Genomic DNA, 16,791 nt, shown 5'->3' on the forward strand with positions numbered 1-16,791 from the left:
GCAAATTAAATAATGAATGTACAAGTAATTTGTCACTTCTAAAGAGCTATACAAACGTGTGTGTGTGTGTGTGTGTGTGTGTGTGTGTAGCACGGGCAGTTATTTTACTATGAAATGAAAAGGCAGGAGAGAAAAGACAGTGTCAAACACATCCTAGCTGCTTTTTGAATTTTTATCTGTACGGTCAACAGGCATCCAGAGACGTTAAAAACAGATCACTGTGGATAATTCCACTTTGTCCACTTTTCCTCCACACATGCATCATGCTAATTAAAGGACCGGCTGTCTCCGTGCTGTGTTAGAGGAAACTGAAGTGTTAGGACAAGACGGACTGGCATGCCATCTCAAGGAGTCTATGCCAGCTAAGGAAGGACTGAGGGAGGTTAAGGAGTTAGAGGTACAGAGGATTGGGATCGCTGAGGCTATAAGAATTTAAAACTAGAAAGAAGGTATAAACAGCTTAGAATTTAAAGGAATGTTAGGAGATGGCTTTTCCCAAAGAGGGGAGCCATTATCCAAACCCCTCGACAAGTGATTTTCTGAAGCTATTATATGCAGCTCCTCCAGAGCCTGACATTTGATTACATTTAAAATTCATCTTTTGCTTCCCTTTTTCTTCCTCCCCCATGCACCATGTGTTCTTGCCCCAACCTCCCACTTTCCCCCTCCTTTGATTTCTTTCCATTTCAAATGCTTTTGAATGTCTAGCTCCAGTTCTGCACTGGCTTCCCTAACCTCTCCTTGCCTGGTTCTCCCCGGTGCGAACCTCCTGCCGACAGCATCATGTATGCACATTCCTCTTTGGAAAAATCACACCTCATTCTTACAGAGGAGACTTGGAAAATTATTCTGAACTATATTGCTGTTTTGTTTTGTTTTGTTTTTTTAATAGAAAGATAAAAGCTTTAAATTCCAGGCTGTTTCCCTATAAGGAGAGGACATGGGAGGGAGAAAAGCGATGGTAGTTCCAAACCGGCTCAGACTTGGTCATTGGTGGTGGCAGGATGCCATTCTCATTCCATCTGGGCAGGATCCGCTGGCCAGAGGCATTCAGTCAAAGCAGGTGGGGGTGGGGGGGTGGGGAGTGGGGGCGGGGGAAGGAATACAGGTAGGCCGACAGAGACTTGCAAAGATGGAGAGAAAGAGAAAGAGGTAAAGTAAAGCCAAGAGGGGATGGGGAAGGGCAGTAGTCCGAAACAAGGAGGGAGGGGATGGGTGGGGGGAAACAGAGCAGGGAATAAAGTAAAAGGGAGAAGGAGGGGCGGAAGAGAACAACAGAAACAAAGCAGGTGGCAGAAGACAGAAACGGTGGGGGGCAGTGGGGACAGGAGTCGAGAGAGTGGGGACAGCGCGTGGGAGCGAGCGGCCGGACCGGAGAGGAGAGGAGGGCGCGGGAAAGACTGCCATGCCTAGCCTCGGTCTATGTGTTTACTTCCTTACACTGTCATCGGTAGCTGCCTTATCTATTTTCACCTCTGGCAGGAGCCGCCCGCCGATGTGGGAGCCGGGGCCGCCGATGAGGGACACCACGCCGTTGCAGTCGACAGTGCTGTTGCGCTTGACGCTGCGCCGCAGGCTGGGGAAGATGCGCGACGAGCGGCTGCCCTGGCTGTAGCCGCTGTAGCCGCTGTAGCTGCTGCGGCGCTCGCGGGCCCGGATCGGGATGAAGAGTGAGTCCCGGCGGCCCTCGCTCTCCTCCACCGTGCTGTGCTCGTCGTCCGCGAACTCGTTCTCCGAGCCCGGGTCGCGGAACCGCCCGGGCCCTCGGAAGCTGAAGATGCTGCTTTTGCTGTTGTGGCGGGAGAGGAACGGCGAGCCCGGGATGCTGAGCAGTGACTGCAGGGGCGGGGAGGGAGAGAGAGACACAAGCGTGAGACGGGAGGCTGACCCCGTACAGGCCCAGCAAGGGCGGTTTGCCTCCCCCTCCCGGCCCTACCCTTGCATTCCTGGTATGAGAACACACGTGTTTCCAGAGAGCACTTCTGGAGGTTGCGTTTATACCACTGTCCACATCCATAATCACTCACTTCTTGCCCCATACCCTTGAGATGCATCTGGCTTTGAGCAGGTAGCCATACACAAATTCTACTCCTGTTTGCCCGTGCATTACAACGATGCTTTTACCCCGTGCTCTATGTAGCTAACCACGGGGAAAGACATCGGTGTGTCTATTTCGCAGTACTATGAGCTCACCTGAAGTGTGCCTTTACTCAAGTTAGACTCCAAGCCACACGTGGCAAAAAGGAGAGAATTTAAAAGAGCTCTATCATTATTAAAAGTGCTATTCTCTCCATGAGTACATGCCCCGGAGATAAGTAGTATGCCAACAATAGTCTTGAAGTAGCTTTTGTTCAGTTGAATATTATGTATGTTTCCTTCTACTCCATTTTAAACTTAAAAGCTTATTTATTTTGAGAGAGAGAGAAAGAGAGAGAGAGAGAGAGAGAGAGAGAGAGAGAGAGAGAGAGAGAGAATGTGAGCAGGGGAGGGGCAGAGAGAGAATCCCAAGCAGGCTCTGTGCTGGGGGGGGGTGGGGGGACTGGGGGGGGGACTGGGGGGGGCGGAGCTGGGGGGGCAGGTGGGGATTGATTCCATCATCTTTAACATCATGACCTGAGCCAAAATCAAGAGTCAGATGCTTAACTGACTGACCCACCTAGGGGCTCTCCTCTATTCCATTTTAAAGTCAACATTTTTTTTTTTATCACAAGTTTAAATATTTGTAAATTATATAATTCCCAGTGCTGACATTTTGAAATGAAACTTTTATTTACCACTTACAAATTTTTCCTCATTTCTTTTTCTCCTTCATCTCATACTTCCCTTCCATATTCCCTAGAGAATTGTGTGCTAATGCATATTGTTATGCTTTACCGCATTTTACTGATCACCTTTGAATACTTTTCTGCAACAAAAAATTATAAGTAACTGTACTTAAAATTTAAAAATTTTCCTGTGATCCTGAGTCTCTAAGAATTTTTAAAAATTCTCCTGGATTGGAGCACCTGGGTGGCTCAGTACGTTAAACATCTGACTCTTGATTTCAGCTCAGGTCATGATCTCACAGTTGGTGAGTTCGAGCCCAGAGTCCAGCTCTGCTCTGGCAGCATGGAGCCTGCTTGGGATTCTTTCTCTCTTTCCCTCTCTCTCTCTTCCCCTCCCCTCTTAGCATATACTCTCTCTCTCGAAATAAACATAAAAAAATTCTCCTGGATTGATTTTTTATTATAATTCTTATTAATAAAATTGATTGAGATATATAAATATAGGGCGCCTGGGTGGTTCAGCGGTTGAGCATCCAACTTCAGCTCAGGTCATGATCTCGCGGTCCATGGGTTTGAGTCCCATGTCGGACTCTGTGCTGACAGCTCATAAATATACATTTTATAAGTAATTATTAAGCTTAAAAAGGGTATTTTATTAAAATGTATCTCCTAACGAGTTTTTAAAATTGGTTTTTTTGGTGTTGAAATATTTGTATTATTTATTACTAGAATCAAACATGGCTCAACATCAACCCTCCCTTCCCTTTCTAATATTAGATTTTAAGAGCTCAAAAACCTTATTCACACAAATAGTATCTGGGAACAGAAGAATTTTATTGTAGCAATGTCACTCAATTCTTTGAACTCCTTACAAATTATATGCCAAAATCACATAGTAAGCTGTTAGCAAAATTTATCTTAATCAGCTGACAGTCAAATTAGGTAGTCTTTCAACTTTATTGGAAGCAAAGAACTATAAACCAACCAACTTGCCAAATTTGTTACCTAGTTGTTAGAAATATTCCATGTCTTGTTTTCTGAGGATACCAAAAAAGGCTTAAGTTTTTATTAATAATTATATGGGTTACTCTTACAGGGGTTATTCTTTTTCTTAAAGGAACCTTATCTAACCCAAAAGAAAAAGGTGGAATAATCAAAATATCATTACTTTCTTTTTTTTTTTTATTTTTTTATTTTTGAGACAGAGGGAGACAGAGCATGAACGGGGGAGGGTCAGAGAGAGGGAGACACAGACTCTGGAACAGGCTCCAGGCTCTGAGCTGTCAGCACAGAGCCCGACGTGGGGCTCGAACCCACGGACTGCGAGATCATGACCTGAGCCGAAGTCGGCTGTTCAACCGACTGAGCCACCCAGGCGCCCCAAAATATCATTACTTTCAATATATCACTGCCAACATTAATTTTTCCAACATTAGTTTTTTAATAAAATAATTTTATCTTATCACATGCCTTCAAGATATTTTCATCAAAACCTTAAAGCCACAGATTTAGCTTGTTTCATTTATAAAAATATCCACTGTATGATACAATTAGCAAAGCTAGTCCTTACTGTCAAACCACTTGACCAACTCAGACTCTTTTTTAATTTGAAAATTATGACCTTATTTTTCCATTTTAAAATTAAAAAAAATTTTTTAATGTTTATCCATTTATTTTTGAGAGAGAGAGCAAGCAGGGGAGGGGCAGAGAAAGAGGGAGACAGAACCCCAAGCAGGCTCCATGCCGTCAGCACAGAGCCCAATGCCGGGCTTGAACCCACAAACGTGAGATCATGATCTGAGCCGAAACCAAGAGCCGGACACTTAACCGACTAAGTTTCCTAGGCACCCCAGACCTTATTTTAAAAAAAATTTTTTATTTAAAAAAAAAAAAATTTTTTTTTAACGTTTATTTATTTTTGAGACAGAGAGAGACAGAGCATGAACAGGGGAGGGTCAGAGAGAGGGAGACACAGAATCTGAAACAGGCTCCAGGCTCTGAGCTGTCAGCACAGCGCCCGACGCGGGGCTCAAACTCATGGACCGTGAGATCATGACCTGAGCCGAAGTTGGCCGCTTAACCAACTGAGCCACCCAGGTGCCCCCTTATTTTTCCTCTTAAATAAATGTAGTAATATATATCCCAGTGACATCCATCCAATTCCTGATTTTAAAACACCTCAACAGCCCTGAGTATAAGACAGACAAATTCAGAAAGCCTTACAATGGATTTAAATTTCCTTGGTTAAAGAAAACTTAAAGACCCAAATATTTTCAATTGTCTCTTTGTTTGGCATCCCCCCTGCCCCTCAATTTTTATACCTCAGGGCAATGTTCTACGCCAAAGGCAGTGCCTTCCTATTGTACATATGATTTTGTTCTAATGAAAAACGGTAAGGTGACAGACACAGAGACAACTGCCTTTGGAAGAGTCTATTAGTCACAGCTCCCACGAGAAGGGGGCATGCCACGCCATGCCATGCCATGCAGGGCCTCCTGGGGAGGTAGCAGGTCAGTTAGGAGGCAGAAGAGCAAGGGAAAAGCATGGTTCAGAGCCTGGATGGTGGTCTCCCTAGCAGGAACAGGTGAGCAGAGCAGGCACATCTGAGAAGTCCAGGATTGGGCAGTTTGAATAATTTCAATAGGCTCTGGGCTACAGGACTGGTCCTAGCTGCCCAATGCCTGGCCCTTGGAGTGATTTAGGGCAGGGGAGACACTGGTGTGGTATATCTTGGCATGTGAGCTTTAGATAAAGTTGGGGATGAGGGTTTGGATTGATCCATTTGCATATGAAAGGCACACTCCCAGGCAAGTTGTTCAGTGTCCGGGAATTAAGTCTGCACTGGGAGGGGCAGTCTCTCCCCAGCTAGCAAGGCTCCTAAAATGTCAAAGCATCATAAAATACAGAAAATAAAAACCATAAGTACTACAGTAGGATCCCAAGATTGGATTGAGGGAGGGATGGGAAATATCTTTGAGCTTCTACCCACATGTTCAGTTCAGTGGAACACAGAACTCTGAGGTTCTGTGTTAGATGTTGACAAACAGTGTCTTCGGAGTGTGTATCTCCTTGTAAGGCTCACTAGAGAGAAATAAGGCCAGAACTCTTGGGCTCCTTTGTTAAATCCCATGATCACACTTAATTTCATCAATGCTCCCAGCTTTGACTCTAATTTACTTTTTCCATTTTATCTTTTACCCTTTCCCTTCACAGACCTTACCATTGAGCCACACTGCTTCGAGGTCTTTATTTTCTATACCTCCAGCTGTGGAGATTCTCTCTACTGTCCATGGTCCAGCCCTTCACCTTCTTCCTCAACAAACTTCCTTCACCCTTCAATAGCATGGAGCCTCTCTTTCACAGTACTTGCGCTCTACTTTTTGCTACAGTTCTTTGTATATATTCTTTTAGCTCTCTCTCTCTCTCTCTCTGTCTGTCTCTCTCTCTCTTTTTTTAATTTTTAGAGGGAGTGCGCATGCAAATGGGGGAAGGGCAGAGGGAGAGAGGGAGAGAATCTTAAGCAGGCTCCATGCTCAGCACGGAGCCCAATGCGGGGCTCAATCCCGCGACCCTGGGTTCACAACCTGAGCCGACATCAAGAGCCGGACACTCCACCGACTGGGCCACCCAGGCGCCCCTAGCTCTCCTTTTTGACGAACTACAAGCTCTTCACAGGGTCACACTGCCTGATTCATCTTTGTATCTCTTGGTGTGCTTTGTACATCGTAGGTGCAGTGCTTAATTTAATGAACAGGTACTTAGGTTGTATACTGTAAATTAGCCACCCACACCTTAGCATTATCCCACACCTGCACTGGGTCACTGCTTCGCTTCTCATAGCAAGCTTCCCTGGACTAAATCTGTGATTTTGCTCACACTACACGGTACATTAGGTCTCCACATTAGGAAAGAGGTTTCATTTCTTCGACGAATGATCATTAAATACCTATTGTGTACTAAGTGATGTGGATACAGTTGTAAAGAAGACATATAGCATGGTCCCTGTCCTCTCAAACCTTGCAGCCTAGTAGGAAATATATACTACAGGAGATCTATTCTTAACCGGTAGGAAAGTGATAAGATAATGATCAATTTAGTGACCTACAAACACATAGAAATCAGGATCCCGAGACAGTACACACTAAAAGAAAATAATTTATGTCTTACTGTTTAGTTCCCTGTTCCATTCTTGGCAAAAGAGCTGATGGTAATAAATGTGGAAGGGGAAAAGAGAACCCAATATTCAATCCTGCTCTAGCCCATTCTCTAAGGAGATACATCCTGAGGGTAGCCAGCCCAGCCCGTCACTGGTCTCAGTTTCCCTGGGCTAGAGGGTTGCAATGATGACCCAGGACTCTTGGCTCTATTAATTCCTGGGATCCAGGCTACTTTATGAAATGGGTGGGCCTTACCTTCCTTCTGTTTTCAAAATCTTTCTTGTCCACCGACCAAGAGCTTCACACATCACAGCTCACTAGAAATACTACCTTAGGTCTAGGTGTTTGCTCGGCAGAATGGCTATGGGGTGTTCTCGATTTGAGGAGGTGGCCCTCATATCCCATGGAAAAACTGAGGATTTTAGGGTATCCATGCCAGCTGTCTGTTGGGACCAGGCTTAACAATGACTGGGATCCTTAGGATGTGATAAGTTAGTGATTTAAATGTTCTATGTCCATGCCATATTTCACTTTTTCCAGAACTGGACCCACAAAAGTATGGCCAACTCATCTTTGACAAAGTAGGAAAGACTATCCAATGGAAAAAAGACAGTCTCTCTAACAAACGGTGCTGGGAGAACTGGGCAGCAACATGCAGAAGGATGAAACTAGACCACTTTCTTACACCATTCACCAAAATAAACTCAAAATGGATAAAGGACCTGAATGTGAGACAGGAAACCATCAAAACCCTAGAGGAGAAAGCAGTGAAAAACAACTCGTTCTTAAAGTGTGGTCTAGGGACTCCTGGGGGTCCTGTGACCCTCTCAAGGGGGATCAAGAGGTCAAAACTATTTCATAACAATACTATGATCATATCTTCCTTTATCACTTTCATTTTCTCACAAGTATAGAGTGGACTCTGGAAGCATGACAGTTTCACAGTATTTAGACTTTTCTTATGGGCTGTTAGTGATAATAATTTATGTGATTTTTAAAACTTGTGTGTGGCAGTACTTGGAAGATGTGTGTAACTCAATGAACAGCTATTCCCTAAATGATCAATGCATGATGCTACTAATCACTCATGAGTTAATGATCTATGGTGATAAATACAGCAAAGGATTTTTAATGTAACAGACTTACAGTTTCAAATTCTATACTGCAACTAATCACTGAAAAAACAATAATTGCGCTGAGTTTTGGAATAGCATCAAATATGAATATTCATAATTATCTGAAAAGGCTTTTAAATTTTCCACCCTTTTTTTGTCATTTTTAAAAAATGTTTATCTTTGAGAGAGTGAGTGAGACGGGGAAGGACAGAGAGAGAGGGGGACAGAGGGCCCGAAGCAGACTCCAGGCTCCGTGCTGACAACAGAGAGACCAACATGGGGCTCGAACCTATGAACTGTGAGATCATAACCTGAGCTGAAGTCGGACGCTTAACCGACTGAACTACGCTGGCACCCCATTCCTCCCTTTTCTTTTTCTTTTCTTTTTATTAAATTTTTTTAACATTTATTTATTATTGAGAGACAGAGAGAGAGCATGAGCATGGGAGGGGCAGAGAGAGGAGAGACACAGAATCTGAAGGAGGTTCCAGGCTCTGAGCTATCAGCACAGAGCCCGACACGGGGCTAGAACTCACAGACAGCGAGATCATGACCTGAGCCGAAGTCAGACACTCAACCGACTGAGCCACCCAGGCTCCCCATCCCTTTTCTAATTACATCCGTACGAAACTAGATTTCCTTCAAATATGTCAACCCCCCCCAATTTTTTTAACATATCCTTTTTTTTAATGTTTATCTATTTCTGAGAGAGAGAGAGAGAGAGAGAGAGAGAGAGAGAGAGGTGTGTGTGTGTGTGTGTGTGTGTGTGTGTGTGTGAGAGAGAGTGGGGGAGGGGCAAAGAGAGGGAGACACACCATCAGAAGCAGGTTCCAGGTCCAAACTGTCAGCACAGAGCCTGACGGGGAGCTCAAACCCATGAACTGTGAGATCATGACCTGAGCTGAAGTTGGATGTGCAACCCATTGAGCCACCCAGGCGCCCCTATCATTATTATTTTTAGGTAAATCAGTAAATAAACGTTTAATATTTTTAAAGTTCTTAATTTAATAGCAATTATTAAATTACATATTGTAGATATTTAATTATTAAATTTCTTAATTTCTAATATAGATTAAAAGCACACTTAAAAAAAGCACTTTGAGGTCTTCAATTTTTAAGAATATTAAGGGGGCCTAGGGGCAGCTGGATAGCTCAGTCAGTTAAGCATCCAACTCTTGATTTTAGCTCAGGTCAATCACTTCTCAACCTTTTGGCTAAGATCAAGTGTAGCTCAGGTCAAGATCTTGGGGTCTAAGATTGAGCCAGGTATGGGGTTCCACACTGGGCATAGAGCCTGCTTAGGATTTTATTCTCTCCCCCCTCTCCCTCTATCCCTCACTCTTTCTCTCTCTCTCTAAAAAAAAAAAAAAAAAAAAAAAAAAAAAAAAAAAAAAAAAAAAGAATATCAAGGGGTCTTAAGACCAAAAAGCTTGAGGAATACTGTAATAGAAAAATTAAAACACCGTGCAAAATTGAACTCAACTTAATATTTATAAACTGTCCTAAGCCCTAAAACCAGAGCAGTAATTTTATAGAGAAATGAGTAGGAGATTGGGTGGGCAGATGCCTTAAGGGCTCTCTACAGATCTGGTGACACAGGAAACTGAACGGAAGCCATGTTCACTGGTGAGCCAACAGAAGAGATGACCATGGATGTGTGGAGGTGAGTGGGGAGGGAGTGGCTGCACACGGTCATGTACAGGAATACAAGCTCTGTGGTCCAAAGGACCTGGTTCAAATCTTGACTGAAACACCTACTAGCCATATAACCTTAGATAAGTTAACGACTCTAGGCCTCAGTTTTAGTCTTTCTTCCAGATAAAATCAGAGGAACTGCAGAAGAGTCCTGGGACAAAGACTATTACTTCCATGTAGGGTTTCTAAGCAAGTCTTGGCAGGCAGCCACGGCCTCTAGGAATCTACAATTTTTTTTCAGATGGGGAAATTAGAGGAAGTGAACATTTTCATGCAAAGCAGGACATTTCAGAAGCCCAGTTTTATTTTTTGAGCTAGGGAGCAATCAGTGCAACTCGGTGCTAAAGCCAATAGATTAATCAGAGACCATTCAATAACAGCACTAAGGTATTCATTAACCAGCTCAGTGATGGCTCTCAAGACAAGGGTTGGATTACAATGAAGCTGCAATCATACTTTTCCCCAAAAGAGGCAGAACTAGGAGAAAGGTGAGGTGAAGGTGAGACCGAGATGGCTCTAGGCCACAAAGAAGTCCCAGAAGGGGTGAAATCAGATTTATAAAAGTCCCCCATTCATCTGTCCAACAAATATCTGAACACTAGCCATATGCATGCCTTGCCTTTAGCACTTTCTCTAAGAGAGGAAAGAATAGTAGGAGTAAAAAGCAACACATAAAGAGATACGTAGGAAACATAATGGAAAGATAAAATGGTAATCCCCACTGAGGTGTGGAGTCGGGGAGGGCTGGGAAGGTTTTTTGAGAGAAGGATGTGAAGAGGAAGTATGATGTGGACCCTGAGAGCAAGAAAAATAGGGCATCTTAGAGAGGGGGTTCCTGGAGCAAATCTGAGGGTAGGAAACAAACCTCGTAGATGAGAAGCATCTAGTAGTTCATTCTGGCCTAAGTGCAGGGTGGCTGACAGGGCACAGTGACTGGGATTGAAAAGGCCAGGAGCGGGGAGCACTATAATTTCCAACTAGGGGCTGGCACTTGGTTGGTAAATAGACTGAATCTGTTTAGGGTAATTTCCTCTCCTATTCTTTGTTAATAACTATTCTACACTGTCAATATTTTCTTTAAACACCCCTCTCATTTCTTTAAACTCAACCTCTTGGGGCGCCTGGGTGGCTCAATTGGTTAAGCATCTGACTCTTGATCTCGGCTCAGGTCATGATCTCCTGGGTCCAGGTCATGATCTCATGGTTCATAGGTTTGTGCCCCAAGTCGGGTTCCGTGCTGAGAGTGCCCCTCTCTCTGCCCCTCCCCTGTTTGTGTGCATACTCTCTCTTGAAAATAAATAAACTTTAAACTCAACCTCTCATTCCCTTCAATAGGACTTTGAATTTCCTACATTACTGCAAACTACAGACATTCCAGTGTCATCTTCTTCAACTTCCTACTCCCTATCTACAAACTTATCCACACCCGCATGTCCTGACATTTTTGGGTAAAAGGTAGCCCCTTCCTGTTAGAGACTCTATCTAGTTTCACGTCTTCCAAGACTGTGCTCCAGTTTCTTTTCTATTCGACTCCGTTTTCGACCTCTACTTCCCCTTCTTCGGGGCTCCCCCACTGCAGATTATAAAAAATACTTACCTTCCACCCATATCTTTCAAGAAGCTTTTACGAGATGTCTACACTCATCGTCTCCAGTTCTCACTTAATATGGCATCCATCCTTACCCTGGACTGAAGTGTGTCTTTAAAGTGCTCAGTGACTTACATTGCCAAATCCAGTGCTTATTTCCAATTCTGATCTCATGAAGCATTTCTGTTAACTTTCAATCCACTGACCACTCGCCTGCTTTCTCCAATCTTTGTGCTCTCCTGGTTTCACTGAACTGGTCCTCTCAGCACCTCTCATGACTGTTCATTTGTTTTTCTTCATGAGCTCCATCTGCGATGCCCATGAACATCAGAGGTGGAGCCCCTAGCCCACTGTTCCTTCACCTGACACAACCTCTTTGAGCACCTCATCAAGTCTCACGGTTCCAGTCACCAGGTCTCGGCTCAGGACCTCTTCCCAAAGACGTCATTTGATTATCTGTGTGTCTAAAAGACCTCTCTACTTGGTTATAGGGTGTCCAAACTGGAACATACTTTTCTTCCCCACCTGGAATGTCCTTTCTTCCGCCCTACTACTCCCTCATCAACACACACACACACACACACACACACACACACACACACACACACACACTACCTAACTCCTGTTTATCCTTTATTTACTTTCCCGAGAAAGTCTTTGCCAAACCTCCAGGTTGCGGTAGATCCCGTGACCTCTAAAACATTCCAGCCTATTTCAATTACGGAAAAACATGGAACCATCCATGGTATTATAGAAATAAGTTTTGGTGGCCGCTCCACTACACTGTTAAGTTCCTTAGGAGAGGGACAGTGTTTTAATCACCGTGAATCTCTGGGAGTCAGCATAATCCCTGATGCATGGTAGGCACTCCATAACTGCTTGGTGGTGAATAATGAGAGCTCTGTTTTAGGAAGTGCTCTGTTGACAGTATATACAACATAAAGGAGAGGGAGAATGATCAGAGGAAACAAACCCGCAGTGGATATAACTGAGGTAGAACGGACTAATACACATGAACTAAGATACAGTTAATAGGATGGGAAGCGGGGGATGGACATGAGAGATTCTGCTGTGATCAAGTGAACAGGACTGGCAGAGGCTGAACTGGGAGGGGAGAGGTGTTAGGGAGAGGCACAATGGTCACCTCTCGGAAACAAGCAAAGACACAGGGTACGCTGCCAGAAGACCAGTAACTGTCATCTATTTCATACCGGACTAACTTTGTAGCATTTCCTTAAAATTGGGAATTTAATGGCCTCAGGATTGGATTTTGGTGGTGTTCTTTGAAATCCAAAAATAGGTGTTATATGGTGATATTTATAGTAATAGAATGCTCAGTAATTACCCGTAAGTCCTCTCCTCTCTCTTTCTCTTAGTTTCCCCATTTATCAAAGTTGGGTACAACTGGAGGCTTTTAACCTACCATAGGCTAATTTATCAGCATGACATCATATATCTAGAATAATTAATTACTAGAATTTGCCACACTCAAATAAGGTGACCTAGAGTTTCAGGACTCTTTTTTTCTTTAACCTACAATTACATGCAATTCTTAAACAGAGATGTTTGAAAGCTAAATTCTGATGTTCCAACATTTAAGGAGAGGGGTAGAATGGAAGGCCTACTGGTGTGAAAGGGACTTTATGGCTGCAGTAGGGCTGCCAGAGGTGATCACAGGGTCCTAGGGCTGGCCCAGAGCAGAGAGGGGAGGGCAGGACTGGAGCAGAGGACAGCCCTAACACGCCCACAATGCTCCCTCTAGAGGATAGTACGGACCATGGAGAGACAGGCCTGAGGACGCAGGGAAGGGGCTGGAAAATGTAGAGCAAAAGGGGGGAATGTGAGAATCAAGTGAGATTAGGAAAAGGGGATTTCTTAGGCTTATTTGACCCAGTGCAAATAGCTTACCTGATTCATGATGGAAAACTTCCTTCCTATTCTGTTGTCTGGCAGCCGAAAGCCCTTCCTCCTCATCCCGTCTTCCGACTCTGACTTAAAGACCTTTTCAGGATCCCCTTTTTCTTCTCCTTCAGAGAGCTCCTTCTGCTTCCTCTTCTTTCTCCTGTTACGTCTTTCTTTGGCGCTCTTGGAGCTGAGTTTGGATACTTCAGAGGAACTCCGAGGAGAGCCTACCCCTTCTTCACCTTCTTCCTCTATGGCATCTTCTGAGACCGTGCCGGCGGAGGTGGCCATCGCTGCTGCCTGGAGGGGGAAGCCACAGTGACAGGCCAGTCAGAAGCAGTTAACTGGAGCTGCAAGGAGCCAAGCAATCAGGGCAGTTCATTTCCTTTCCCACGGATAGGGGAAGCAGGGAAAAAGGAGGAGGGCGAACCAGCCCGGAGAGGAGACTGCGGCCAGGACTTGGCTATCTCCATTTTCTGGTTGATCTGTATTATGGCACACAGCCACACACACTGTGGCACACACTGTGTAATCAGAGCAGAACCCAGGGGGAAGAACTCAGGGATTTATTCTCTGAAGTATCTCTGACAAGAACGTGGCCGCCTTCTTGGTACCAAAAGATTTCTTCTGGACAACTCCGAAAATGAATGCTAAGAAACCAAATTATACACATTATGGGCCCAACGGTGTAAAAACGCATGTATGTTTGGACAAGAATCAGAAAGCAAAGCGTTAGGGTGGTGGGATCACTAGACTGGTTTTCAAATTTTATTTTACTCTTTTACCTGTATCTTCTTTTCAATTACAACCAATATTTTCATGATCGCAGAGAATGTATGAAGGAGATCCTACTGATGGCCTCAACAAAAAGGCTATGCTTATAGGAAGCACTATATATACTGCTCTGGCCACTTGCTTCCCCCGCCCACCCACCCTAGCAGTTGAACACTAAACAGCTGAGAAATTCAAGTAGAGATCATGTTAACAAACTATTGGCCGTTAAGACAAATGGAATAATTGGGCCAGCCATCTGCGGTTGTCACTTGGGTTATGTTAATCAGATCAATGGCTTCTATTTGACAACGTGCTTCGAAAAGATCAACTGCAATGGCAATGAGATAGGGCCTTAGTCACAGTGATCTGGCAGGAAGGACTGTATATCGCAAAGCACCGATCACCAACCTGTGCCTCTTCCTGTTGCTTTTTCAGTTGCTCCAACATTGCTTTGAATTCAGCCTCTTTTTGCTCTGCTTCCTCCAGGGTTGCCTGATTCTGTTCTTCATAAGCCATGGCCACCACAGCCAAGATCAAGTTCACCAGATAGAAAGAACCCACAAAGATGACCAAGACGAAGAAGATCATGTACGTTTTCCCAGCAGCTCGCAGGGTCTGTGAAGACGAAGACCATTTTCTGAGTCCTATGCATCAAATGAACCAGGCTGAAACTACCTCATGGGATAATGTTCGTCTGCAGGGGCACCACTGCAGTTTTGACAGAACAGTCCTTTGTTGTGCGGTGTGCCTTCAATACTGCAGAGTACTTAGCATCCCCAGTGGCCAAATGGCTTCCTCCAGCCTCAATTCAGAGTAAATGTCGCTAGTACCTCCAATGCCTTGTGACAGAAAAAGTCCGCTTCCCTTTCCGAGTGCTCCTGATATACTCCTTTCATGGAAAAATACTTGATTGTTTTTAAAGGGAAAAATGCTCCGAGCTAAGAATTATATTTGCCTTCGTTAGCTGATTCTAAAACAAGTATAAAGAAATGAATACAAGACTTCAGCTCATTTATCTACTGGTCCTCAAAGAGCGTTAACAGATAAATTCCATCTTAGGGATGGGGTCCAAGTCATAGGAAGTCCCCATCTTGAGTGACATCCTTCCTTTCCTTCTGCAATAGGGTGGGTTTTTAAAGAGAGATGTGGCATAAATAACAGTGGAGAAAACAGTAGGAAAGAGGATCCTAGGACTAGTCCTTTCACTAGCTGTGAGCAAATGGACATCAAAGAACACTTGGGTTTTAGTTTATGTATATGCGACTTACTCTTACTTAGTTTTCATCATTATTTAAAAAAAATTTTTTTTAAACGTTTATTTATTTTTGAGAGGCGGGGGAGGGGCAGAGAGAGGGAGACACAGAATTCGAAGTAGGCTCCAGTCTCTGAGGTGTCAGCATAGAGCCCAACGTGGGGCTCGAACTCTCACCGGCGAGATCATGACCTGAGCTGAAGTCTGACGCTTAACTGACTGAGCCACCCAGACGCCCCCATTGTTATTCTTTTCAACTACAAATAGTAAATAGAACTTAGCATCAACCAGAAATATTTCACAAGAAAGATTTGAACCTGAGAGAACTCTAGGCTGTCCTACGGGATCTGAATTGGAAGGTTCCCTTCAAGGGGTGCCTGGGTGGCTCAGTCAGTTAAGTGTCCAACTTCCGCTCAGGTCATGATCTCATGGTTCGTGGGTTTGAGTCCCCTGTGGGGCTCTGTGTTGATGGCTCACAGCCTGAAGCTGATTCAGATTCTGTGTCTCCCTCTCTCTCTGCCCCTCCTCTGCTTGCACTCTGGCTCTCTCACTCTCAAAAATAAATAAACATTAAAAAAATTAAAAAGAAAAAAGAAGCTTCCCTTCGAGACATTCCTTCAGGCCTGAAGGAGACATATTTCTTACTCTTGAACTGGCATCACCAAACACCAGAGTCAAATAGAAAACAATGAATTATCACGGAATTTCCAAGCTGGAAGACCCTTAGCAATCACCTAGACTTACTTCTCCATCACCACCAGCAAAGTTAAATGACTTGCCTAGTCACCAATATAGCCCAACAGAATGGCAGACCTTTTTTTTTTAATCTGTCACAACCTGTCTGTATAACATATGTCCACATATGTTACAAATCTCAAAAATGTTATGTTTAGAATCCAAGGTCTTCGTGGATAGAAATCTCATCTTTCTAATGTCTAGCATGGTGCTTTGTAGAGTATGTTTAATTGATATGCCTTAAAAAGACACCCTAAGCCAAAAATCTGAGCAGAGAAACACTGCAGATGGTCTGGTGAAACAACAGGAAGTAAACCGAGATAGCAGATTCCCAGGCCAGGCAAAAGGCTGTCAAGGCTGTGAGCCTCTACAAGCTTTACATGACTGGGCACTAAAGAAACAGGGGCAAGAGCTGGGAGAATTCACTTAATTTTGTAAGTCAGCTGACTCCGAGAAATAATATCCTAAGATCCTGTACAATGCCTTCCCTGAAGGTCTCTTACACAGAATGTCCCCAACCCCATACCCTCATACAAATCCTGTCACCAAAGAGAAAAAGCACTCAGAAGAGAGGTAGTACTACTTACCAGCTGATACAAATTTTCCCAGTAGTCCTGGGTCATAAGGCGAAATAATGCCAAGAAGGCCCAGCTGAACGTGTCAAAACTTGTGTAACCGTAGTTGGGGTTCCTTCCTGCTTTCATACACTGGTACCCCTCTGGGCATTGTCTGAGAAAAGAAAAGGAATTTCAGGGCTTTTCAACATCATTCTACCCGGTCATCAACTGTAAGTCATCTCTAGGACTAT

General features: G+C 44.1%; 1 protein-coding gene across 9 annotated transcripts in view; it reads right to left on the reverse strand.

The window, feature by feature from the left end:
* SCN8A (sodium voltage-gated channel alpha subunit 8) overlaps positions 1–16,791 on the reverse strand; it is a 180,314-nt gene that overhangs the window by 60,624 nt on the left and 102,899 nt on the right. For 5 of the 9 annotated variants that reach the window (XM_086713355.1, XM_086713359.1, XM_086713354.1 and 2 more), the window contains 4 exons: positions 16,571–16,712; positions 14,405–14,611; positions 13,229–13,522; positions 1,441–1,836 (listed from right to left, as the gene is read on the reverse strand). In XM_086713355.1, coding sequence (XP_086569481.1) covers positions 1,441–1,836; positions 13,229–13,522; positions 14,405–14,611; positions 16,571–16,712 — 1,039 coding nt within the window. The remainder of the gene's footprint in view (positions 1–1,440; positions 1,837–13,228; positions 13,523–14,404; positions 14,612–16,570; positions 16,713–16,791) is intronic. The other 4 variants (XM_086713360.1, XM_086713357.1, XM_086713361.1 and 1 more) reach the window with 1 other exon arrangement.

Source organism: Puma concolor, chromosome B4 (genome assembly GCF_028749965.1).
Source record: "Puma concolor isolate L17-30 chromosome B4, mPumCon1.1.hap2, whole genome shotgun sequence".
NCBI lineage: Eukaryota > Metazoa > Chordata > Mammalia > Carnivora > Felidae > Puma > Puma concolor.